This window comes from Oncorhynchus nerka, linkage group LG22, assembly GCF_034236695.1.
Source record: "Oncorhynchus nerka isolate Pitt River linkage group LG22, Oner_Uvic_2.0, whole genome shotgun sequence".
Lineage (NCBI taxonomy): Eukaryota > Metazoa > Chordata > Actinopteri > Salmoniformes > Salmonidae > Oncorhynchus > Oncorhynchus nerka.
The window spans coordinates 837,964-863,329 of record NC_088417.1 but is presented as its reverse complement, the minus strand read 5'-3'; the positions used below and the strand labels follow the sequence as shown (position 1 = coordinate 863,329).

Here is a 25,366-nt window from a genome sequence, read left to right as displayed (position 1 = left end):
ATAGCTGTCTAAACGGCATCATCCGCTGAGCTAGTCATTCTCAGAGAGACTCATATCATAGCTGTCTAAACGGCATCATCCGCTGAGCTAGTCTCAGAGAGACTCATATCATCGCTGTCTAAACGGCATCATCCGCTGAGCTAGTCTCAGAGAGACTCATATCATAGCTGTCTAAACGGCATAATCCGCTGAGTTAGTCATTCTCAGAGAGACTCATATCATAGCTGTCTAAACGGCATCATCCGCTGAGTTAGTCATTTTCAGAGAGACTCATATCATAGCTGTCTAAACGGCATCATCCGCTGAGTTAGTTATTCTCAGAGAGACTCATATCATAGCTGTCTAAATGGCATCATCCGCTGAGTTAGTCATTCTCAGAGAGACTCCTATCATAGCTGTCTAAACGGCATCATCCGCTGAGTTAGTCATTTTCAGAGAGACTCATATCATAGCTGTCTAAACGGCATCATCCGCTGAGTTAGTCATTCTCAGAGAGACTCATATTATAGCTGTCTAAACGGCATCATCCGCTGAGTTAGTCATTCTCAGAGAGACTCATATCATAGCTGTCTAAACGGCATCATCCGCTGAGTTAGTCATTCTCAGAGAGACTCCTATCATAGCTGTCTAAACGGCATCATCCGCTGAGTTAGTCATTCTCAGAGAGACTCATATCATAGCTGTCTAAACGGCATCATCCGCTGAGTTAGTCATTCTCAGAGAGACTCATATCATAGCTGTCTAAACGGCATCATCCGCTGAGTTAGTCATTCTCAGAGAGACTCATATCATAGCTGTCTAAACGGCATCATCCGCTGAGCTAGTCATTCTCAGAGAGACTCATATCATAGCTGTCTAAACGGCATCATCCGCTGAGCTAGTCTCAGAGAGACTCATATCATAGCTGTCTAAACGGCATCATCCGCTGAGCTAGTCTCAGAGAGACTCATATCATAGCTGTCTAAACGGCATAATCCGCTGAGTTAGTCATTCTCAGAGAGACTCATATCATAGCTGTCTAAACGGCATCATCCGCTGAGTTAGTCATTTTCAGAGAGACTCATATCATAGCTGTCTAAACGGCATCATCCGCTGAGTTAGTTATTCTCAGAGAGACTCATATCATAGCTGTCTAAACGGCATCATCCGCTGAGTTAGTCATTCTCAGAGAGACTCCTATCATAGCTGTCTAAACGGCATCATCCGCTGAGTTACTCATTTTCAGAGAGACTCATATCATAGCTGTCTAAACGGCATCATCCGCTGAGTTAGTCATTCTCAGAGAGACTCATATCATAGCTGTCTAAACGGCATCATCCGCTGAGCTAGTCATTCTCAGAGAGACTCATATCATAGCTGTCTAAACGGCATCATCCGCTGAGCTAGTCTCAGAGAGACTCATATCATCGCTGTCTAAACGGCATCATCCGCTGAGCTAGTCTCAGAGAGACTCATATCATAGCTGTCTAAACGGCATAATCCGCTGAGTTAGTCATTCTCAGAGAGACTCATATCATAGCTGTCTAAACGGCATCATCCGCTGAGTTAGTCATTTTCAGAGAGACTCATATCATAGCTGTCTAAACGGCATCATCCGCTGAGTTAGTTATTCTCAGAGAGACTCATATCATAGCTGTCTAAACGGCATCATCCGCTGAGTTAGTCATTCTCAGAGAGACTCCTATCATAGCTGTCTAAACGGCATCATCCGCTGAGTTAGTCATTTTCAGAGAGACTCATATCATAGCTGTCTAAACGGCATCATCCGCTGAGTTAGTCATTCTCAGAGAGACTCATATTATAGCTGTCTAAACGGCATCATCCGCTGAGTTAGTCATTCTCAGAGAGACTCATATCATAGCTGTCTAAACGGCATCATCCGCTGAGTTAGTCATTCTCAGAGAGACTCCTATCATAGCTGTCTAAACGGCATCATCCGCTGAGTTAGTCATTCTCAGAGAGACTCATATCATAGCTGTCTAAACGGCATCATCCGCTGAGTTAGTCATTCTCAGAGAGACTCATATCATAGCTGTCTAAACGGCATCATCCGCTGAGTTAGTCATTCTCAGAGAGACTCATATCATAGCTGTCTAAACGGCATCATCCGCTGAGCTAGTCATTCTCAGAGAGACTCATATCATAGCTGTCTAAACGGCATCATCCGCTGAGCTAGTCTCAGAGAGACTCATATCATAGCTGTCTAAACGGCATCATCCGCTGAGCTAGTCTCAGAGAGACTCATATCATAGCTGTCTAAACGGCATAATCCGCTGAGTTAGTCATTCTCAGAGAGACTCATATCATAGCTGTCTAAACGGCATCATCCGCTGAGTTAGTCATTTTCAGAGAGACTCATATCATAGCTGTCTAAACGGCATCATCCGCTGAGTTAGTTATTCTCAGAGAGACTCATATCATAGCTGTCTAAACGGCATCATCCGCTGAGTTAGTCATTCTCAGAGAGACTCCTATCATAGCTGTCTAAACGGCATCATCCGCTGAGTTAGTCATTTTCAGAGAGACTCATATCATAGCTGTCTAAACGGCATCATCCGCTGAGTTAGTCATTCTCAGAGAGACTCATATCATAGCTGTCTAAACGGCATCATCCGCTGAGTTAGTTATTCTCAGAGAGACTCATATCATAGCTGTCTAAACGGCATCATCCGCTGAGTTAGTCATTCTCAGAGAGACTTCTATCATAGCTGTCTAAACGGCATCATCCGCTGAGTTAGTCATTCTCAGAGAGACTCATATCATAGCTGTCTAAACGGCATCATCCGCTGAGTTAGTCATTTTCAGAGAGACTCATATCATAGCTTTCTAAACGGCATCATCCGCTGAGTTAGTCATTTTCAGAGAGACTCCTATCATAGCTGTCTAAACGGCATCATCCGCTGAGTTAGTCATTCTCAGAGAGACTCATATCATAGCTGTCTAAACGGCATCATCCGCTGAGTTAGTCATTTTCAGAGAGACTCATATCATAGCTGTCTAAACGGCATCATCCGCTGAGTTAGTCATTCTCAGAGAGACTCATATCATAGCTGTCTAAACGGCATCATCCGCTGAGCTAGTCTCAGAGAGACTCATATCATAGCTGTCTAAACGGCATCATCCGCTGAGCTAGTCTCAGAGAGACTCATATCATAGCTGTCTAAACGGCATCATCCGCTGAGTTAGTCATTTTCAGAGAGACTCATATCATAGCTGTCTAAACGGCATCATCCGCTGAGTTAGTCATTCTCAGAGAGACTCATATCATAGCTGTCTAAACGGCATCATCCGCTGAGTTAGTCATTTTCAGAGAGACTCATATCATAGCTGTCTAAACGGCATCATCCGCTGAGTTAGTCATTTTCAGAGAGACTCATATCATAGCTGTCTAAACGGCGTCATCCGCTGAGCTAGTCTCAGAGAGACTCATATCATAGCTGTCTAAACGGCGTCATCCGCTGAGCTAGTCTCAGAGAGACTCATATCATAGCTGTCTAAACGGCGTCATCCGCTGAGTTAGTCTCAGAGAGACTCATATCATAGCTGTCTAAACGGCGTCATCCGCTGAGCTAGTCTCAGAGAGACTCATATCATAGCTGTCTAAACGGCGTCATCCGCTGAGCTAGTCATTTTCAACACGAGATTTGATTGGAGAGTATTACCTGACAGTTAAACATATTCTGAAAAGTATTGTATAGTGCTCTACCAGTACAACAGACGTATCCTTCATCTTTGTGTAACCTCGCCAACTCTACTTCCTCCGGTGTGTGTTGGTGTGTTCCAGGGTCCGCAGGTGTCTGTGAGTGTTCCCAGTCTTGACCTAGGTCTAATACAGCTAGGTGACCAGACCCAGGCCACCATGGTCCTCACCAACACCACTCATCTAGAGGCCTTCTGGAGCCTGGGGCCAGAGAAGGCAGAGAGGACAGACAGTCTGGAGTCTGGGAAGGCAGAGAGGACAGACAGTCTGGAGTCTGGGAAGGCAGAGAGGACATACAGCCACCACACACAGGTAAACACACTAACAAGTGAGTTAAAGGTAAGTTAAAGTAAAACACTGAAATATCACACATACTGTAATACTGAGGTATTGCCTCTGGTCGCCCTGGTAAGAGTTTTACAACAGTTTGTCCGTTTGTACTGAGACCTGATAGTCCCATTGTTGTCCTCTGTTGGTGTTTGTCTTCTTCTCCTGTGTGCTAGATCACAGTGCAGCCGTGTAAAGGAGTGCTGCCCCCTCTGGCCTCCTGCAGTGTAGACATCCTCTTCAGACCCCTGTTTTGTCAACACTTTGACACCGTGCTGGAGCTGGCTGTGGAGAATGGCCAAGGATGGTGAGGATTTCACCTACGCCTTCAACACTAATTATACCAATAGGAAATCAATTTATTAGCTAGCAATATCTATCTCTGTCAATCAGCAACCTCTAGCTGTACTGGTCCTGTCTCCAGTCACCTCTAGCTGTACTGGTTCTGTCTCCAGCCTCCAGTCACCTCTAGCTGTACTGGTCCTGTCTCCTCTAGCTGTACTGGTCCTGTCTCCAGTCACCTCTAGCTGTACTGGTTCTGTCTCCTGTCTCCAGTCACCTCTAGCTGTACTGGTTCTGTCTCCAGTCTCCAGTCACCTCTAACTGTACTGGTCCTGTCTCCAGTCACCTCTAACTGTACTGGTCCTGTCTCCAGTCACCTCTAGCTGTACTGGTTCTGTCTCCAGTCACCTCTAGCTGTACTGGTTCTGTCTCCAGTCTCCAGTCACCTCTAGCTGTACCGGTTCTGTCTCCAGTCTCCAGTCACCTCTAGCTGTACTGGTTCTGTCTCCTGTCTCCAGTCACCTCTAACTGTACTGGTCCTGTCTCCAGTCACCTCTAGCTGTACTGGTTCTGTCTCCAGTCACCTCTAGCTGTACTGGTCCTGTCTCCAGTCACCTCTAGATGTACTGGTCCTGTCTCCAGTCACCTCTAGCTGTACTGGTCCTGTCTCCAGTCACCTCTAGCTGTACTGGTTCTGTCTCCAGTCACCTCTAGCTGTACTGGTCCTGTCTCCTCTAGCTGTACTGGTCCTGTCTCCAGTCACCTCTAGCTGTACTGGTTCTGTCTCCTGTCTCCAGTCACCTCTAGCTGTACTGGTTCTGTCTCCAGTCTCCAGTCACCTCTAGCTGTACTGGTCCTGTCTCCAGTCACCTCTAACTGTACTGGTTCTGTCTCCAGTCACCTCTAACTGTACTGTTTCTGTCTTCAGTCACCTCTAAATGTACTGGTTCTGTCTCCAGTCACCTCTAACTGTACTGGCCCTGTCTCCTGTACTGGTCCTGTCTCCAGTCACCTCTAACTGTACTGGTCCTGTCTCCAGTCACCTGTAACTGTACTGGTTCTGTCTCCAGTCACCTCTAACTGTACTGGTTCTGTCTCCAGTCACCTCTAACTGTACTGGTTCTGTCTCCAGTCACCTCTAAATGTACTGGTCCTGTCTCCAGTCACCTCTAACTGTACTGGTTCCGTCTCCAGTCTCCAGTCACCTCTAACTGTACTGGTTCTGTCTCCAGTCACCTCTAACTGTACTGGCCCTGTCTCCTGTACTGGTCCTGTCTCCAGTCACCTCTAACTGTACTGGTCCTGTCTCCAGTCACCTGTAACTGTACTGGTTCTGTCTCCAGTCACCTCTAACTGTACTGGTTCTGTCTCCAGTCACCTCTAACTGTACTGGTTCTGTCTCCAGTCACCTCTAAATGTACTGGTCCTGTCTCCAGTCACCTCTAACTGTACTGGTCCTGTCTCCAGTCTCCAGTCACTTCTAAATGTACTGGTTCTGTCTCCAGTCACCTCTAACTGTACTGGTTCCGTCTCCAGTCTCCAGTCACCTCTAAATGTACTGGTTCTGTCTCCAGTCACCTCTAACTGTACTGGTCCTGTCTCCAGTCACCTCTAACTGTACTGGTCCTGTCTCCAGTCACCTGTAACTCTACTGGTTCTGTCTCCAGTCACCTGTACTGGTCCTGTCTCCAGTCACCTCTAACTGTACTGGTTCCGTCTCCAGTCACCTCTAAATGTACTGGTTCTGTCTCCAGTCACCTCTAGCTGTACTGGTTCTGTCTCCAGTCACCTCTAGCTGTACTGGTCCTGTCTCCTCTAACTGTACTGGCTCTGTCTCCAGTCACCTCTAAATGTACTGGTTCTGTCTCCAGTCACCTCTAAATGTACTGGTTCTGTCTCCAGTCACCTCTAAATGTACTGGTTCTGTCTCCTGTCTCCAGTCACCTCTAAATGTACTGGTTCTGTCTCCAGTCACCTCTAACTGTACTGGTCCTGTCTCCAGTCACCTCTAACTGTACTGGTTCTGTCTCCAGTCACGTCTAACTGTACTGGTTCTGTCTCCAGTCACCTGTAACTGTACTGGTTCTGTCTCCAGTCACCTCTAACTGTACTGGTTCTGTCTCCTGTACTGGTTCTGTCTCCAGTCACCTCTAACTGTTCTGGTTCTGCCTCCAGTCACCTCTAATTGTACTGGTTCTGTCTCCTGTACTGGTCCTGTCTCCAGTCACCTCTAACTGTACTGGTCCTGTCTCCAGTCACCTGTAACTGTACTGGTTCTGTCTCCAGTATCCAGTCACCTCTAAATGTACTGGTTCTGTCTCCAGTCACCTCTAACTGTACTGGTCCTGTCTCCAGTCACCTCTAACTGTACTGGTTCTGTCTCCAGTCACCTCTAAATGTACTGGTCCTGTCTCCAGTCACCTCTAACGGTACTGGTTCCGTCTCCAGTCTCCAGTCACCTCTAAATGTACTGGTTCTGTCTCCAGTCACCTCTAACTGTACTGGTTCTGTCTCCAGTCACCTCTAACTGTACTGGTTCTGTCTCCAGTCACGTGTACTGGTCCTGTCTCCAGTCACCTCTATCTCTACTGGTCCTGTCTCCAGTCTCCAGTCACCTCTAACTGTACTGGTTCTGTCTCCAGTCACCTCTAGTTGTACTGGTTCTGTCTCCAGTCACCTCTAACTGTACTGGTTCTGTCTCCAGTGACCTCTAACTGTACTGGCTCTGTCTCCAGTCACCTCTAACTGTACTGGTTCTGTCTCCATTCACGTCTAACTGTACTGGTTCTGTCTCCAGTCACCTCTAACTGTACTGGTTCTTTCTCCAGTCACCTCTAACTGTACTGGTTCTGTCTCCAGTCTCCAGTCACCTCTAAATGTACTGGTTCTGTCTCCAGTCTCCAGTCACCTCTAAATGTACTGGTCCTGTCTCCAGTCACCTCTAGCTGTACTGGTCCTGTCTCCAGTCACCTCTAGCTGTACTGGTTCTGTCTCCAGTCTCCAGTCACCTCTAGCTGTACTGGTTCTGTCTCCAGTCACCTCTAGCTGTACTGGTTCTGTCTCCAGTCACCTCTAGCTGTACTGGTTCTGTCTCCAGTCACCTCTAAATGTACTGCTTCTGTCTCCAGTCACCTCTAGCTGTACTGGTTCTGTCTCCAGTCTCCAGTCACCTCTAACTGTACTGGTTCTGTCTCGAGTCTCCAGTCACCTCTAACTGTACTGGTTCTGTCTCCAGTCACCTGTACTGGTCCTGTCTCCAGTCACCTCTAAATGTACTGGTTCTGTCTCCAGTCACCTGTAACTGTACTGGTCCTGTCTCCAGTCACCTGTAACTGTACTGGTCCTGTCTCCAGTCACCTGTAACTGTACTGGTCCTGTCTCCAGTCACCTGTAACTGTACTGGTTCTGTCTCCAGTCACCTCTAAATGTACTGGTCCTGTCTCCAGTCACCTCTAACTGTACTGGTCCTGTCTCCAGTCTCCAGTCACTTCTAAATGTACTGGTTCTGTCTCCAGTCACCTCTAACTGTACTGGTTCCGTCTCCAGTCTCCAGTCACCTCTAAATGTACTGGTTCTGTCTCCAGTCACCTCTAACTGTACTGGTCCTGTCTCCAGTCACCTCTAACTGTACTGGTCCTGTCTCCAGTCACCTGTAACTCTACTGGTTCTGTCTCCAGTCACCTGTACTGGTCCTGTCTCCAGTCACCTCTAACTGTACTGGTTCCGTCTCCAGTCACCTCTAAATGTACTGGTTCTGTCTCCAGTCACCTCTAGCTGTACTGGTTCTGTCTCCAGTCACCTCTAGCTGTACTGGTCCTGTCTCCTCTAACTGTACTGGCTCTGTCTCCAGTCACCTCTAAATGTACTGGTTCTGTCTCCAGTCACCTCTAAATGTACTGGTTCTGTCTCCAGTCACCTCTAAATGTACTGGTTCTGTCTCCAGTCACCTCTAAATGTACTGGTTCTGTCTCCTGTCTCCAGTCACCTCTAAATGTACTGGTTCTGTCTCCAGTCACCTCTAACTGTACTGGTCCTGTCTCCAGTCACCTCTAACTGTACTGGTTCTGTCTCCAGTCACGTCTAACTGTACTGGTTCTGTCTCCAGTCACCTCTAACTGTACTGGTTCTGTCTCCAGTCTCCAGTCACCTCTAAATGTACTGGTTCTGTCTCCAGTCTCCAGTCACCTCTAAATGTACTGGTCCTGTCTCCAGTCACCTCTAGCTGTACTGGTCCTGTCTCCAGTCACCTCTAGCTGTACTGGTTCTGTCTCCAGTCTCCAGTCACCTCTAGCTGTACTGGTTCTGTCTCCAGTCACCTCTAGCTGTACTGGTTCTGTCTCCAGTCACCTCTAGCTGTACTGGTTCTGTCTCCAGTCACCTCTAAATGTACTGCTTCTGTCTCCAGTCACCTCTAGCTGTACTGGTTCTGTCTCCAGTCTCCAGTCACCTCTAACTGTACTGGTTCTGTCTCGAGTCTCCAGTCACCTCTAACTGTACTGGTTCTGTCTCCAGTCACCTGTACTGGTCCTGTCTCCAGTCACCTCTAAATGTACTGGTTCTGTCTCCAGTCACCTGTAACTGTACTGGTCCTGTCTCCAGTCACCTGTAACTGTACTGGTCCTGTCTCCAGTCACCTGTAACTGTACTGGTCCTGTCTCCAGTCACCTGTAACTGTACTGGTCCTGTCTCCAGTCACCTGTAACTGTACTGGTCCTGTCTCCAGTCACCTGTAACTGTACTGGTCCTGTCTCCAGTCACCTGTAACTGTACTGGTCCTGTCTCCAGTCACCTGTAACTGTACTGGTCCTGTCTCCAGTCACCTGTAACTGTACTGGTCCTGTCTCCAGTCACCTGTAACTGTACTGGTCCTGTCTCCAGTCACCTGTACTGGTTCTGTCTCCAGTCACCTCTAAATGTACTGGTTCTGTCTCCAGTCACCTGTAACTGTACTGGTCCTGTCTCCAGTCACCTCTAACTGTACTGGTTCTGTCTCCAGTCACCTCTAACTGTACTGTTTCTGTCTTCAGTCACCTCTAAATGTACTGGTTCCGTCTCCAGTCACGTCTAACTGTACTGGTTCTGTCTCCAGTCACCTGTAACTGTACTGGTTCTGTCTCCAGTCACCTCTAACTGTACTGGTTCTGTCTCCTGTACTGGTTCTGTCTCCAGTCACCTCTAACTGTTCTGGTTCTGCCTCCAGTCACCTCTAATTGTACTGGTTCTGTCTCCTGTACTGGTCCTGTCTCCAGTCACCTCTAACTGTACTGGTCCTGTCTCCAGTCACCTGTAACTGTACTGGTTCTGTCTCCAGTATCCAGTCACCTCTAAATGTACTGGTTCTGTCTCCAGTCACCTCTAACTGTACTGGTCCTGTCTCCAGTCACCTCTAACTGTACTGGTTCTGTCTCCAGTCACCTCTAAATGTACTGGTCCTGTCTCCAGTCACCTCTAACGGTACTGGTTCCGTCTCCAGTCTCCAGTCACCTCTAAATGTACTGGTTCTGTCTCCAGTCACCTCTAACTGTACTGGTTCTGTCTCCAGTCACCTCTAACTGTACTGGTTCTGTCTCCAGTCACGTGTACTGGTCCTGTCTCCAGTCACCTCTATCTCTACTGGTCCTGTCTCCAGTCTCCAGTCACCTCTAACTGTACTGGTTCTGTCTCCAGTCACCTCTAGTTGTACTGGTTCTGTCTCCAGTATCCAGTCACCTCTAGTTGTACTGGTTCTGTCTCCAGTCACCTCTAACTGTACTGGTTCTGTCTCCAGTGACCTCTAACTGTACTGGCTCTGTCTCCAGTCACCTCTAACTGTACTGGTTCTGTCTCCATTCACGTCTAACTGTACTGGTTCTGTCTCCAGTCACCTCTAACTGTACTGGTTCTGTCTCCAGTCACCTCTAACTGTACTGGTTCTGTCTCCAGTCTCCAGTCACCTCTAAATGTACGGGTTCTGTCTCCAGTCTCCAGTCACCTCTAAATGTACTGGTCCTGTCTCCAGTCACCTCTAGCTGTACTGGTCCTGTCTCCAGTCACCTCTAGCTGTACTGGTTCTGTCTCCAGTCTCCAGTCACCTCTAGCTGTACTGGTTCTGTCTCCAGTCACCTCTAGCTGTACTGGTTCTGTCTCCAGTCACCTCTAGCTGTACTGGTTCTGTCTCCAGTCACCTCTAAATGTACTGGTTCTGTCTCCAGTCACCTCTAGCTGTACTGGTTCTGTCTCCAGTCTCCAGTCACCTCTAACTGTACTGGTTCTGTCTCGAGTCTCCAGTCACCTCTAACTGTACTGGTTCTGTCTCCAGTCACCTGTACTGGTCCTGTCTCCAGTCACCTCTAAATGTACTGGTTCTGTCTCCAGTCACCTGTAACTGTACTGGTCCTGTCTCCAGTCACCTGTAACTGTACTGGTCCTGTCTCCAGTCACCTGTAACTGTACTGGTCCTGTCTCCAGTCACCTGTAACTGTACTGGTCCTGTCTCCAGTCACCTGTAACTGTACTGGTCTTGTCTCCAGTCACCTGTAACTGTACTGGTCCTGTCTCCAGTCACCTGTAACTGTACTGGTCCTGTCTCCAGTCACCTGTAACTGTACTGGTCCTGTCTCCAGTCACCTGTAACTGTACTGGTCCTGTCTCCAGTCACCTGTACTGGTTCTGTCTCCAGTCACCTCTAAATGTACTGGTTCTGTCTCCAGTCACCTGTAACTGTACTGGTCCTGTCTCCAGTCACCTCTAACTGTACTGGTTCTGTCTCCAGTCACCTCTAACTATACTGTTTCTGTCTTCAGTCACCTCTAAATGTACTGGTTCCGTCTCCAGTCACCTCTAACTGTACTGGTTCTGTCTCCAGTCACCTCTAACTGCACTGGTTCTGTCTCCAGTCACCTCGAACTGTACTGGTTCTGTCTCCAGTCGCCTCTAACTATACTGGTTCCGTCTCCAGTCACCTCTAACTGTACTGGTTCTGTCTCCAGTCACCTCTAACTGCACTGGTTCTGTCTCCAGTCACCTCGAACTGTACTGGTTCTGTCTCCAGTCGCCTCTAACTGTACTGGTTCTGTCTCCAGTCACCTAACTGTACTGGTTCTGTCTCCAGTCACCTCTAACTGTACTGGTTCTGTCTCCAGTCTCCAGTCACCTCTAAATGTACGGGTTCTGTCTCCAGTCTCCAGTCACCTCTAAATGTACTGGTCCTGTCTCCAGTCACCTCTAGCTGTACTGGTCCTGTCTCCAGTCACCTCTAGCTGTACTGGTTCTGTCTCCAGTCTCCAGTCACCTCTAGCTGTACTGGTTCTGTCTCCAGTCACCTCTAGCTGTACTGGTTCTGTCTCCAGTCACCTCTAGCTGTACTGGTTCTGTCTCCAGTCACCTCTAAATGTACTGGTTCTGTCTCCAGTCACCTCTAGCTGTACTGGTTCTGTCTCCAGTCTCCAGTCACCTCTAACTGTACTGGTTCTGTCTCGAGTCTCCAGTCACCTCTAACTGTACTGGTTCTGTCTCCAGTCACCTGTACTGGTCCTGTCTCCAGTCACCTCTAAATGTACTGGTTCTGTCTCCAGTCACCTCTAACTATACTGTTTCTGTCTTCAGTCACCTCTAAATGTACTGGTTCCGTCTCCAGTCACCTCTAACTGTACTGGTTCTGTCTCCAGTCACCTCTAACTGCACTGGTTCTGTCTCCAGTCACCTCGAACTGTACTGGTTCTGTCTCCAGTCGCCTCTAACTGTACTGGTTCTGTCTCCAGTCACCTAACTGTACTGGTTCTGTCTCCAGTCACCTCTAACTGTACTGGCCCTGTCTCCTGTACTGGTCCTGTCTCCAGTCACCTCTAACTGTACTGGTCCTGTCTCCAGTCACCTCTAACTGTACTGGCCCTGTCACCTCTAACTGTACTGGTTCTGTCTCCAGTCACCTCTAACTGTACTGGTTCTGTCTCCAGTCACCTCTAACTGTACTGGTTCTGTCTCCAGTCTCCAGTCACCTCTAAATGTACTGGTTCTGTCTCCAGTCACCTCTAACTGTACTGGTTCCGACTCCAGTCTCCAGTCACCTCTAAATGTACTGGTTCTGTCTCCAGTCACCTCTAACTGTACTGGTCCTGTCTCCAGTCACCTCTAACTGTACTGGTCCTGTCTCTAGTCACCTGTAACTCTACTGGTTCTGTCTCCAGTCACCTGTACTGGTCCTGTCTCCAGTCACCTCTAACTGTACTGGTTCCGTCTCCAGTCTCCAGTCACCTCTAAATGTACTGGTTCTGTCTCCAGTCACCTCTAGCTGTACTGGTTCTGTCTCCAGTCACCTCTAGCTGTACTGGTCCTGTCTCCTCTAACTGTACTGGTTCTGTCTCCAGTCACCTCTAACTGTACTGGTTCTGTCACCAGTCACCTCTATCTCTACTGGTTCTGTCTCTAGTCACCTCTAACTATACTGGTCCTGTCTCCAGTCTCCAGTCACCTCTAACTGTACTGGTTCTGTCTCCAGTCACCTCTAACTGTACTGGTTCTGTCTCCAGTCACCAGTCACCTCTATCTCTACTGGTTCTGTCTCTAGTCACCTCTAACTATACTGGTCCTGTCTCCAGTCTCCAGTCACCTCTAACTGTACTGGTCCTGTCTCCAGTCACCTCTAAATGTACTGTTTCTGTCTCCAGTCACCTCTAACTGTACTGGTCCTGTCTCCAGTCACCTCTAACTGTACTGGTTCTGTCTCCAGTCACGTCTAACTGTACTGGTTCTGTCTCCAGTCACCTGTAACTGTACTGGTTCTGTCTCCAGTCACCTCTAACTGTACTGGCTCTGTCTCCAGTCACCTCTAACTGTTCTGGTTCTGCCTCCAGTCACCTCTAATTGTACTGGTTCTGTCTCCAGTATCCAGTCACCTCTAAATGTACTGGTTCTGTCTCCAGTCACCTCTAACTGTACTGGTCCTGTCTCCAGTCACGTCTAACTGTACTGGTTCTGTCTCCAGTCACCTCTAAATGTACTGGTCCTTTCTCCAGTCACCTCTAACGGTACTGGTTCCGTCTCCAGTCTCCAGTCACCTCTAAATGTACTGGTTCTGTCTCCAGTCACCTCTAACTGTACTGGTTCTGTCTCCAGTCACCTCTAACTGTACTGGTTCTGTCTCCAGTCACCTCTAACTGTACTGGTTCTGTCTCCAGTCACGTGTACTGGTCCTGTCTCCAGTCTCCTCTATCTCTACTGGTCCTGTCTCCAGTCTCCAGTCACCTCTAACTGTACTGGTTCTGTCTCCAGTCACCTCTAGTTGTACTGGTTCTGTCTCCAGTATCCAGTCACCTCTAGTTGTACTGGTTCTGTCTCCAGTCACCTCTAACTGTACTGGTTCTGTCTCCAGTGACCTCTAACTGTACTGGCTCTGTCTCCAGTCACCTCTAACTGTACTGGTTCTGTCTCCATTCACGTCTAACTGTACTGGTTCTGTCTCCAGTCACCTCTAACTGTACTGGTTCTGTCTCCAGTCACCTCTAACTGTACTGGTTCTGTCTCCAGTCTCCAGTCACCTCTAAATGTACTGGTTCTGTCTCCAGTCTCCAGTCACCTCTAAATGTACTGGTCCTGTCTCCAGTCACCTCTAGCTGTACTGGTTCTGTCTCCAGTCTCCAGTCACCTCTAGCTGTACTGGTCCTGTCTCCAGTCACCTCTAGCTGTACTGGTTCTGTCTCCAGTCTCCAGTCACCTCTAGCTGTACTGGTCCTGTCTCCAGTCACCTCTAGTTGTACTGGTTCTGTCTCCAGTCTCCAGTCACCTCTAGCTGTACTGGTCCTGTCTCCAGTCTCCTCTATCTCTACTGGTCCTGTCTCCAGTCTCCAGTCACCTCTAACTGTACTGGTTCTGTCTCCAGTCACCTCTAGTTGTACTGGTTCTGTCTCCAGTATCCAGTCACCTCTAAATGTACTGGTTCTGTCTCCAGTCACCTCTAACTGTACTGGTCCTGTCTCCAGTCACCTCTAACTGTACTGGTTCTGTCTCCAGTCACCTCTAAATGTACTGGTCCTGTCTCCAGTCACCTCTAACGGTACTGGTTCCGTCTCCAGTCTCCAGTCACCTCTAAATGTACTGGTTCTGTCTCCAGTCACCTCTAACTGTACTGGTTCTGTCTCCAGTCACCTCTAACTGTACTGGTTCTGTCTCCAGTCACGTGTACTGGTCCTGTCTCCAGTCACCTCTATCTCTACTGGTCCTGTCTCCAGTCTCCAGTCACCTCTAACTGTACTGGTTCTGTCTCCAGTCACCTCTAGTTGTACTGGTTCTGTCTCCAGTATCCAGTCACCTCTAGTTGTACTGGTTCTGTCTCCAGTCACCTCTAACTGTACTGGTTCTGTCTCCAGTGACCTCTAACTGTACTGGCTCTGTCTCCAGTCACCTCTAACTGTACTGGTTCTGTCTCCATTCACGTCTAACTGTACTGGTTCTGTCTCCAGTCACCTCTAACTGTACTGGTTCTGTCTCCAGTCACCTCTAACTGTACTGGTTGTATCTCCAGTCTCCAGTCACCTCTAAATGTACTGGTTCTGTCTCCAGTCTCCAGTCACCTCTAAATGTACTGGTCCTGTCTCCAGTCACCTCTAACGGTACTGGTTCTGTCTCCAGTCACCTCTAACTGTACTGGTTCTGTCTCCAGTCACCTCTAAATGTACTGGTCCTGTCTCCAGTCACCTCTAACTGTACTGGTTCAGTCTCCAGTCTCCAGTCACCTCTAAATGTACTGGTTCTGTCTCCAGTCACCTCTAACTGTACTTGTTCCGTCTCCAGTCTCCAGTCACCTCTAACTGTACTGGTTCTGTCTCCAGTCTCCAGTCACCTCTAAATGTACTGGTTCTGTCTCCAGTCTCCAGTCACCTCTAAATGTACTGGTCCTGTCTCCAGTCACCTCTAGCTGTACTGGTTCTGTCTCCAGTCTCCAGTCACCTCTAGCTGTACTGGTCCTGTCTCCAGTCACCTCTAGCTGTACTGGTTCTGTCTCCAGTCTCCAGTCACCTCTAGCTGTACTGGTTCTGTCTCCAGTCACCTCTAGCTGTACTGGTTCTGTCTCCAGTCTCCAGTCACCTCTAAATGTACTGATTCTGTCTCCAGTCACCTCTAGCTGTACTGGTTCTGTCTCCAGTCTCCAGTCACCTCTAGCTGTACTGGTCCTGTCTCCAGTCACCTCTAGCTGTACTGGTTCTGTCTCCAGTCTCCAGTCACCTCTAGCTGTACTGGTTCTGTCTCCAGTCACCTCTAGCTGTACTGGTTCTGTCTCCAGTCACCTCTAAATGTACTGGTTCTGTCTCCAGTCACCTCTAGCTGTACTGGTTCTGTCTCCAGTCTCCAGTCACCTCTAACTGTACTGGTTCTGTCTCGAGTCTCCAGTCACCTCTAACTGTACTGGTTCTGTCTCCAGTCACCTGTACTGGTCCTGTCTCCAGTCACCTCTAAATGTACTGGTTCTGTCTCCAGTCACCTGTAACTGTACTGGTCCTGTCTCCAGTCACCTCTATCTCTACTGGTCCTGTCTCCAGTCTCCAGTCACCTCTAACTGTACTGGTTCTGTCTCCAGTCACCTCTAGTTGTACTGGTTCTGTCTCCAGTATCCAGTCACCTCTAGTTGTACTGGTTCTGTCTCCAGTCACCTCTAACTGTACTGGTTCTGTCTCCAGTGACCTCTAACTGTACTGGCTCTGTCTCCAGTCACCTCTAACTGTACTGGTTCTGTCTCCATTCACGTCTAACTGTACTGGTTCTGTCTCCAGTCACCTCTAACTGTACTGGTTCTGTCTCCAGTCACCTCTAACTGTACTGGTTCTATCTCCAGTCTCCAGTCACCTCTAAATGTACTGGTTCTGTCTCCAGTCTCCAGTCACCTCTAAATGTACTGGTCCTGTCTCCAGTCACCTCTAACGGTACTGGTTCTGTCTCCAGTCACCTCTAACTGTACTGGTTCTGTCTCCAGTCACCTCTAAATGTACTGGTCCTGTCTCCAGTCACCTCTAACTGTACTGGTTCCGTCTCCAGTCTCCAGTCACCTCTAAATGTACTGGTTCTGTCTCCAGTCACCTCTAACTGTACTTGTTCCGTCTCCAGTCTCCAGTCACCTCTAACTGTACTGGTTCTGTCTCCAGTCTCCAGTCACCTCTAAATGTACTGGTTCTGTCTCCAGTCTCCAGTCACCTCTAAATGTACTGGTCCTGTCTCCAGTCACCTCTAGCTGTACTGGTTCTGTCTCCAGTCTCCAGTCACCTCTAGCTGTACTGGTCCTGTCTCCAGTCACCTCTAGCTGTACTGGTTCTGTCTCCAGTCTCCAGTCACCTCTAGCTGTACTGGTTCTGTCTCCAGTCACCTCTAGCTGTACTGGTTCTGTCTCCAGTCTCCAGTCACCTCTAAATGTACTGATTCTGTCTCCAGTCACCTCTAGCTGTACTGGTTCTGTCTCCAGTCTCCAGTCACCTCTAGCTGTACTGGTCCTGTCTCCAGTCACCTCTAGCTGTACTGGTTCTGTCTCCAGTCTCCAGTCACCTCTAGCTGTACTGGTTCTGTCTCCAGTCACCTCTAGCTGTACTGGTTCTGTCTCCAGTCACCTCTAAATGTACTGGTTCTGTCTCCAGTCACCTCTAGCTGTACTGGTTCTGTCTCCAGTCTCCAGTCACCTCTAACTGTACTGGTTCTGTCTCGAGTCTCCAGTCACCTCTAACTGTACTGGTTCTGTCTCCAGTCACCTGTACTGGTCCTGTCTCCAGTCACCTCTAAATGTACTGGTTCTGTCTCCAGTCACCTGTAACTGTACTGGTCCTGTCTCCAGTCACCTGTAACTGTACTGGTCCTGTCTCCAGTCACCTGTAACTGTACTGGTCCTGTCTCCAGTCACCTGTAACTGTACTGGTCCTGTCTCCAGTCACCTGTACTGGTTCTGTCTCCAGTCACCTCTAAATGTACTGGTTCTGTCTCCAGTCACCTGTAACTGTACTGGTCCTGTCTCCAGTCACCTCTAACTGTACTGTTTCTGTCTTCAGTCACCTCTAAATGTACTGGTTCCGTCTCCAGTCACCTCTAAATGTACTGGTTCTGTCTCCAGTCACCTCTAACTGCACTGGTTCTGTCTCCAGTCACCTCTAACTGTACTGGTTCTGTCTCCAGTCACCTAACTGTACTGGTTCTGTCTCCAGTCACCTCTAACTGTACTGGCCCTGTCTCCTGTACTGGTCCTGTCTCCAGTCACCTCTAACTGTACTGGCCCTGTCACCTCTAACTGTACTGGTTCTGTCTCCAGTCACCTCTAACTGTACTGGTTCTGTCTCCAGTCACCTCTAACTGTACTGGTTCTGTCTCCAGTCACCTCTAAATGTACTGGTCCTGTCTCCAGTCACCTCTAACTGTACTGGTTCCGTCTCCAGTCTCCAGTCACCTCTAAATGTACTGGTTCTGTCTCCAGTCACCTCTAACTGTACTTGTTCCGTCTCCAGTCTCCAGTCACCTCTAAATGTACTGGTTCTGTCTCCAGTCACCTCTAACTGTACTGGTCCTGTCTCCAGTCACCTCTAACTGTACTGGTCCTGTCTCTAGTCACCTGTAACTCTACTGGTTCTGTCTCCAGTCACCTGTACTGGTCCTGTCTCCAGTCACCTCTAAATGTACTGGTTCCGTCTCGTCTCCAGTCACCTCTAAATGTACTGGTTCTGTCTCCAGTCACCTCTAGCTGTACTGGTTCTGTCTCCAGTCACCTCTAGCTGTACTGGTCCTGTCTCCAGTCACCTGTAACTGTACTGGTCCTGTCTCCAGTCACCTGTAACTGTACTGGTCCTGTCTCCAGTCACCTGTAACTGTACTGGTCCTGTCTCCAGTCACCTGTACTGGTTCTGTCTCCAGTCACCTCTAAATGTACTGGTTCTGTCTCCAGTCACCTGTAACTGTACTGGTCCTGTCTCCAGTCACCTCTAACTGTACTGTTTCTGTCTTCAGTCACCTCTAAATGTACTGGTTCCGTCTCCAGTCACCTCTAAATGTACTGGTTCTGTCTCCAGTCACCTCTAACTGCACTGGTTCTGTCTCCAGTCACCTCTAACTGTACTGGTTCTGTCTCCAGTCACCTAACTGTACTGGTTCTGTCTCCAGTCACCTCTAACTGTACTGGCCCTGTCTCCTGTACTGGTCCTGTCTCCAGTCACCTCTAACTGTACTGGCCCTGTCACCTCTAACTGTACTGGTTCTGTCTCCAGTCACCTCTAACTGTACTGGTTCTGTCTCCAGTCACCTCTAACTGTACTGGTTCTGTCTCCAGTCACCTCTAAATGTACTGGTCCTGTCTCCAGTCACCTCTAACTGTACTGGTTCCGTCTCCAGTCTCCAGTCACCTCTAAATGTACTGGTTCTGTCTCCAGTCACCTCTAACTGTACTTGTTCCGTCTCCAGTCTCCAGTCACCTCTAAATGTACTGGTTCTGTCTCCAGTCACCTCTAACTGTACTGGTCCTGTCTCCAGTCACCTCTAACTGTACTGGTCCTGTCTCTAGTCACCTGTAACTCTACTGGTTCTGTCTCCAGTCACCTGTACTGGTCCTGTCTCCAGTCACCTCTAAATGTACTGGTTTCTGTCTCCAGTCACCTCTAAATGTACTGGTTCTGTCTCCAGTCACCTCTAGCTGTACTGGTTCTGTCTCCAGTCACCTCTAGCTGTACTGGTCCTGTCTCCAGTCACCTCTAGCTGTACTGGTTCTGTCTCCAGTATCCAGTCACCTCTAAATGTACTGGTTCTGTCTCCAGTCACCTCTAACTGTACTGGTCCTGTCTCCAGTCACCTCTAACTGTACTGGTTCTGTCTCCAGTCACCTCTAAATGTACTGGTCCTGTCTCCAGTCACCTCTAACGGTACTGGTTCCGTCTCCAGTCTCCAGTCACCTCTAAATGTACTGGTTCTGTCTCCAGTCACCTCTAACTGTACTGGTTCTGTCTCCAGTCACCTCTAACTGTACTGGTTCTGTCTCCAGTCACGTGTACTGGTCCTGTCTCCAGTCACCTCTATCTCTACTGGTCCTGTCTCCAGTCTCCAGTCACCTCTAACTGTACTGGTTCTGTCTCCAGTCACCTCTAGTTGTACTGGTTCTGTCTCCAGTATCCAGTCACCTCTAGTTGTACTGGTTCTGTCTCCAGTCACCTCTAACTGTACTGGTTCTGTCTCCAGTGACCTCTAACTGTACTGGCTCTGTCTCCAGTCACCTCTAACTGTACTGGTTCTGTCTCCATTCACGTCTAACTGTACTGGTTCTGTCTCCAGTCACCTCTAACTGTACTGGTTCTGTCTCCAGTCACCTCTAACTGTACTGGTTCTGTCTCCAGTCTCCAGTCACCTCTAAATGTACGGGTTCTGTCTCCAGTCTCCAGTCACCTCTAAATGTACTGGTCCTGTCTCCAGTCACCTCTAGCTGTACTGGTCCTGTCTCCAGTCACCTCTAGCTGTACTGGTTCTGTCTCCAGTCTCCAGTCACCTCTAGCTGTACTGGTTCTGTCTCCAGTCACCTCTAGCTGTACTGGTTCTGTCTCCAGTCACCTCTAGCTGTACTGGTTCTGTCTCCAGTCACCTCTAAATGTACTGGTTCTGTCTCCAGTCACCTCTAGCTGTACTGGTTCTGTCTCCAGTCTCCAGTCACCTCTAACTGTACTGGTTCTGTCTCGAGTCTCCAGTCACCTCTAACTGTACTGGTTCTGTCTCCAGTCACCTGTACTGGTCCTGTCTCCAGTCACCTCTAAATGTACTGGTTCTGTCTCCAGTCACCTGTAACTGTACTGGTCCTGTCTCCAGTCACCTGTAACTGTACTGGTCCTGTCTCCAGTCACCTGTAACTGTACTGGTCCTGTCTCCAGTCACCTGTAACTGTACTGGTCCTGTCTCCAGTCACCTGTAACTGTACTGGTCTTGTCTCCAGTCACCTGTAACTGTACTGGTCCTGTCTCCAGTCACCTGTAACTGTACTGGTCCTGTCTCCAGTCACCTGTAACTGTACTGGTCCTGTCTCCAGTCACCTGTAACTGTACTGGTCCTGTCTCCAGTCACCTGTACTGGTTCTGTCTCCAGTCACCTCTAAATGTACTGGTTCTGTCTCCAGTCACCTGTAACTGTACTGGTCCTGTCTCCAGTCACCTCTAACTGTACTGGTTCTGTCTCCAGTCACCTCTAACTATACTGTTTCTGTCTTCAGTCACCTCTAAATGTACTGGTTCCGTCTCCAGTCACCTCTAACTGTACTGGTTCTGTCTCCAGTCACCTCTAACTGCACTGGTTCTGTCTCCAGTCACCTCGAACTGTACTGGTTCTGTCTCCAGTCGCCTCTAACTATACTGGTTCCGTCTCCAGTCACCTCTAACTGTACTGGTTCTGTCTCCAGTCACCTCTAACTGCACTGGTTCTGTCTCCAGTCACCTCGAACTGTACTGGTTCTGTCTCCAGTCGCCTCTAACTGTACTGGTTCTGTCTCCAGTCACCTAACTGTACTGGTTCTGTCTCCAGTCACCTCTAACTGTACTGGTTCTGTCTCCAGTCTCCAGTCACCTCTAAATGTACGGGTTCTGTCTCCAGTCTCCAGTCACCTCTAAATGTACTGGTCCTGTCTCCAGTCACCTCTAGCTGTACTGGTCCTGTCTCCAGTCACCTCTAGCTGTACTGGTTCTGTCTCCAGTCTCCAGTCACCTCTAGCTGTACTGGTTCTGTCTCCAGTCACCTCTAGCTGTACTGGTTCTGTCTCCAGTCACCTCTAGCTGTACTGGTTCTGTCTCCAGTCACCTCTAAATGTACTGGTTCTGTCTCCAGTCACCTCTAGCTGTACTGGTTCTGTCTCCAGTCTCCAGTCACCTCTAACTGTACTGGTTCTGTCTCGAGTCTCCAGTCACCTCTAACTGTACTGGTTCTGTCTCCAGTCACCTGTACTGGTCCTGTCTCCAGTCACCTCTAAATGTACTGGTTCTGTCTCCAGTCACCTGTAACTGTACTGGTCCTGTCTCCAGTCACCTGTAACTGTACTGGTCCTGTCTCCAGTCACCTGTAACTGTACTGGTCCTGTCAGTCACCTGTAACTGTACTGGTCCTGTCTCCAGTCACCTGTAACTGTACTGGTCTTGTCTCCAGTCACCTGTAACTGTACTGGTCCTGTCTCCAGTCACCTGTAACTGTACTGGTCCTGTCTCCAGTCACCTGTAACTGTACTGGTCCTGTCTCCAGTCACCTGTAACTGTACTGGTCCTGTCTCCAGTCACCTGTAAGTCTGGTCCTGTCTCCAGTCACCTGTACTGGTTCTGTCTCCAGTCACCTCTAAATGTACTGGTTCTGTCTCCAGTCACCTGTAACTGTACTGGTCCTGTCTCCAGTCACCTCTAACTGTACTGGTTCTGTCTCCAGTCACCTCTAACTATACTGTTTCTGTCTTCAGTCACCTCTAAATGTACTGGTTCCGTCTCCAGTCACCTCTAACTGTACTGGTTCTGTCTCCAGTCACCTCTAACTGCACTGGTTCTGTCTCCAGTCACCTCGAACTGTACTGGTTCTGTCTCCAGTCGCCTCTAACTGTACTGGTTCTGTCTCCAGTCACCTAACTGTACTGGTTCTGTCTCCAGTCACCTCTAACTGTACTGGCCCTGTCTCCTGTACTGGTCCTGTCTCCAGTCACCTCTAACTGTACTGGTCCTGTCTCCAGTCACCTCTAACTGTACTGGCCCTGTCACCTCTAACTGTACTGGTTCTGTCTCCAGTCACCTCTAACTGTACTGGTTCTGTCTCCAGTCACCTCTAACTGTACTGGTTCTGTCTCCAGTCTCCAGTCACCTCTAAATGTACTGGTTCTGTCTCCAGTCACCTCTAACTGTACTGGTTCCGACTCCAGTCTCCAGTCACCTCTAAATGTACTGGTTCTGTCTCCAGTCACCTCTAACTGTACTGGTCCTGTCTCCAGTCACCTCTAACTGTACTGGTCCTGTCTCTAGTCACCTGTAACTCTACTGGTTCTGTCTCCAGTCACCTGTACTGGTCCTGTCTCCAGTCACCTCTAACTGTACTGGTTCCGTCTCCAGTCTCCAGTCACCTCTAAATGTACTGGTTCTGTCTCCAGTCACCTCTAGCTGTACTGGTTCTGTCTCCAGTCACCTCTAGCTGTACTGGTCCTGTCTCCTCTAACTGTACTGGTTCTGTCTCCAGTCACCTCTAACTGTACTGGTTCTGTCACCAGTCACCTCTATCTCTACTGGTTCTGTCTCTAGTCACCTCTAACTATACTGGTCCTGTCTCCAGTCTCCAGTCACCTCTAACTGTACTGGTTCTGTCTCCAGTCACCTCTAACTGTACTGGTTCTGTCTCCAGTCACCAGTCACCTCTATCTCTACTGGTTCTGTCTCTAGTCACCTCTAACTATACTGGTCCTGTCTCCAGTCTCCAGTCACCTCTAACTGTACTGGTCCTGTCTCCAGTCACCTCTAAATGTACTGTTTCTGTCTCCAGTCACCTCTAACTGTACTGGTCCTGTCTCCAGTCACCTCTAACTGTACTGGTTCTGTCTCCAGTCACGTCTAACTGTACTGGTTCTGTCTCCAGTCACCTGTAACTGTACTGGTTCTGTCTCCAGTCACCTCTAACTGTACTGGCTCTGTCTCCAGTCACCTCTAACTGTTCTGGTTCTGCCTCCAGTCACCTCTAATTGTACTGGTTCTGTCTCCAGTATCCAGTCACCTCTAAATGTACTGGTTCTGTCTCCAGTCACCTCTAACTGTACTGGTCCTGTCTCCAGTCACGTCTAACTGTACTGGTTCTGTCTCCAGTCACCTCTAAATGTACTGGTCCTTTCTCCAGTCACCTCTAACGGTACTGGTTCCGTCTCCAGTCTCCAGTCACCTCTAAATGTACTGGTTCTGTCTCCAGTCACCTCTAACTGTACTGGTTCTGTCTCCAGTCACCTCTAACTGTACTGGTTCTGTCTCCAGTCACCTCTAACTGTACTGGTTCTGTCTCCAGTCACGTGTACTGGTCCTGTCTCCAGTCTCCTCTATCTCTACTGGTCCTGTCTCCAGTCTCCAGTCACCTCTAACTGTACTGGTTCTGTCTCCAGTCACCTCTAGTTGTACTGGTTCTGTCTCCAGTATCCAGTCACCTCTAGTTGTACTGGTTCTGTCTCCAGTCACCTCTAACTGTACTGGTTCTGTCTCCAGTGACCTCTAACTGTACTGGCTCTGTCTCCAGTCACCTCTAACTGTACTGGTTCTGTCTCCATTCACGTCTAACTGTACTGGTTCTGTCTCCAGTCACCTCTAACTGTACTGGTTCTGTCTCCAGTCACCTCTAACTGTACTGGTTCTGTCTCCAGTCTCCAGTCACCTCTAAATGTACTGGTTCTGTCTCCAGTCTCCAGTCACCTCTAAATGTACTGGTCCTGTCTCCAGTCACCTCTAGCTGTACTGGTTCTGTCTCCAGTCTCCAGTCACCTCTAGCTGTACTGGTCCTGTCTCCAGTCACCTCTAGCTGTACTGGTTCTGTCTCCAGTCTCCAGTCACCTCTAGCTGTACTGGTCCTGTCTCCAGTCACCTCTAGTTGTACTGGTTCTGTCTCCAGTCTCCAGTCACCTCTAGCTGTACTGGTCCTGTCTCCAGTCTCCTCTATCTCTACTGGTCCTGTCTCCAGTCTCCAGTCACCTCTAACTGTACTGGTTCTGTCTCCAGTCACCTCTAGTTGTACTGGTTCTGTCTCCAGTATCCAGTCACCTCTAAATGTACTGGTTCTGTCTCCAGTCACCTCTAACTGTACTGGTCCTGTCTCCAGTCACCTCTAACTGTACTGGTTCTGTCTCCAGTCACCTCTAAATGTACTGGTCCTGTCTCCAGTCACCTCTAACGGTACTGGTTCCGTCTCCAGTCTCCAGTCACCTCTAAATGTACTGGTTCTGTCTCCAGTCACCTCTAACTGTACTGGTTCTGTCTCCAGTCACCTCTAACTGTACTGGTTCTGTCTCCAGTCACGTGTACTGGTCCTGTCTCCAGTCACCTCTATCTCTACTGGTCCTGTCTCCAGTCTCCAGTCACCTCTAACTGTACTGGTTCTGTCTCCAGTCACCTCTAGTTGTACTGGTTCTGTCTCCAGTATCCAGTCACCTCTAGTTGTACTGGTTCTGTCTCCAGTCACCTCTAACTGTACTGGTTCTGTCTCCAGTGACCTCTAACTGTACTGGCTCTGTCTCCAGTCACCTCTAACTGTACTGGTTCTGTCTCCATTCACCTCTAACTGTACTGGTTCTGTCTCCAGTCACCTCTAACTGTACTGGTTCTGTCTCCAGTCACCTCTAACTGTACTGGTTGTATCTCCAGTCTCCAGTCACCTCTAAATGTACTGGTTCTGTCTCCAGTCTCCAGTCACCTCTAAATGTACTGGTCCTGTCTCCAGTCACCTCTAACGGTACTGGTTCTGTCTCCAGTCACCTCTAACTGTACTGGTTCTGTCTCCAGTCACCTCTAAATGTACTGGTCCTGTCTCCAGTCACCTCTAACTGTACTGGTTCAGTCTCCAGTCTCCAGTCACCTCTAAATGTACTGGTTCTGTCTCCAGTCACCTCTAACTGTACTTGTTCCGTCTCCAGTCTCCAGTCACCTCTAACTGTACTGGTTCTGTCTCCAGTCTCCAGTCACCTCTAAATGTACTGGTTCTGTCTCCAGTCTCCAGTCACCTCTAAATGTACTGGTCCTGTCTCCAGTCACCTCTAGCTGTACTGGTTCTGTCTCCAGTCTCCAGTCACCTCTAGCTGTACTGGTCCTGTCTCCAGTCACCTCTAGCTGTACTGGTTCTGTCTCCAGTCTCCAGTCACCTCTAGCTGTACTGGTTCTGTCTCCAGTCACCTCTAGCTGTACTGGTTCTGTCTCCAGTCTCCAGTCACCTCTAAATGTACTGATTCTGTCTCCAGTCACCTCTAGCTGTACTGGTTCTGTCTCCAGTCTCCAGTCACCTCTAGCTGTACTGGTCCTGTCTCCAGTCACCTCTAGCTGTACTGGTTCTGTCTCCAGTCTCCAGTCACCTCTAGCTGTACTGGTTCTGTCTCCAGTCACCTCTAGC

The 25,366-nt window shown here is 49.0% G+C and overlaps 1 protein-coding gene across 1 annotated transcript in view; it reads left to right on the top strand.

The window, feature by feature from the left end:
- dlec1 (DLEC1 cilia and flagella associated protein) overlaps positions 1-25,366 on the top strand; it is a 160,916-nt gene that overhangs the window by 50,798 nt on the left and 84,752 nt on the right. Inside the window, exons 19-20 of the mRNA XM_065006861.1 lie at positions 3,785-4,012; positions 4,204-4,334. Coding sequence (XP_064862933.1) covers positions 3,785-4,012; positions 4,204-4,334 — 359 coding nt within the window. The remainder of the gene's footprint in view (positions 1-3,784; positions 4,013-4,203; positions 4,335-25,366) is intronic.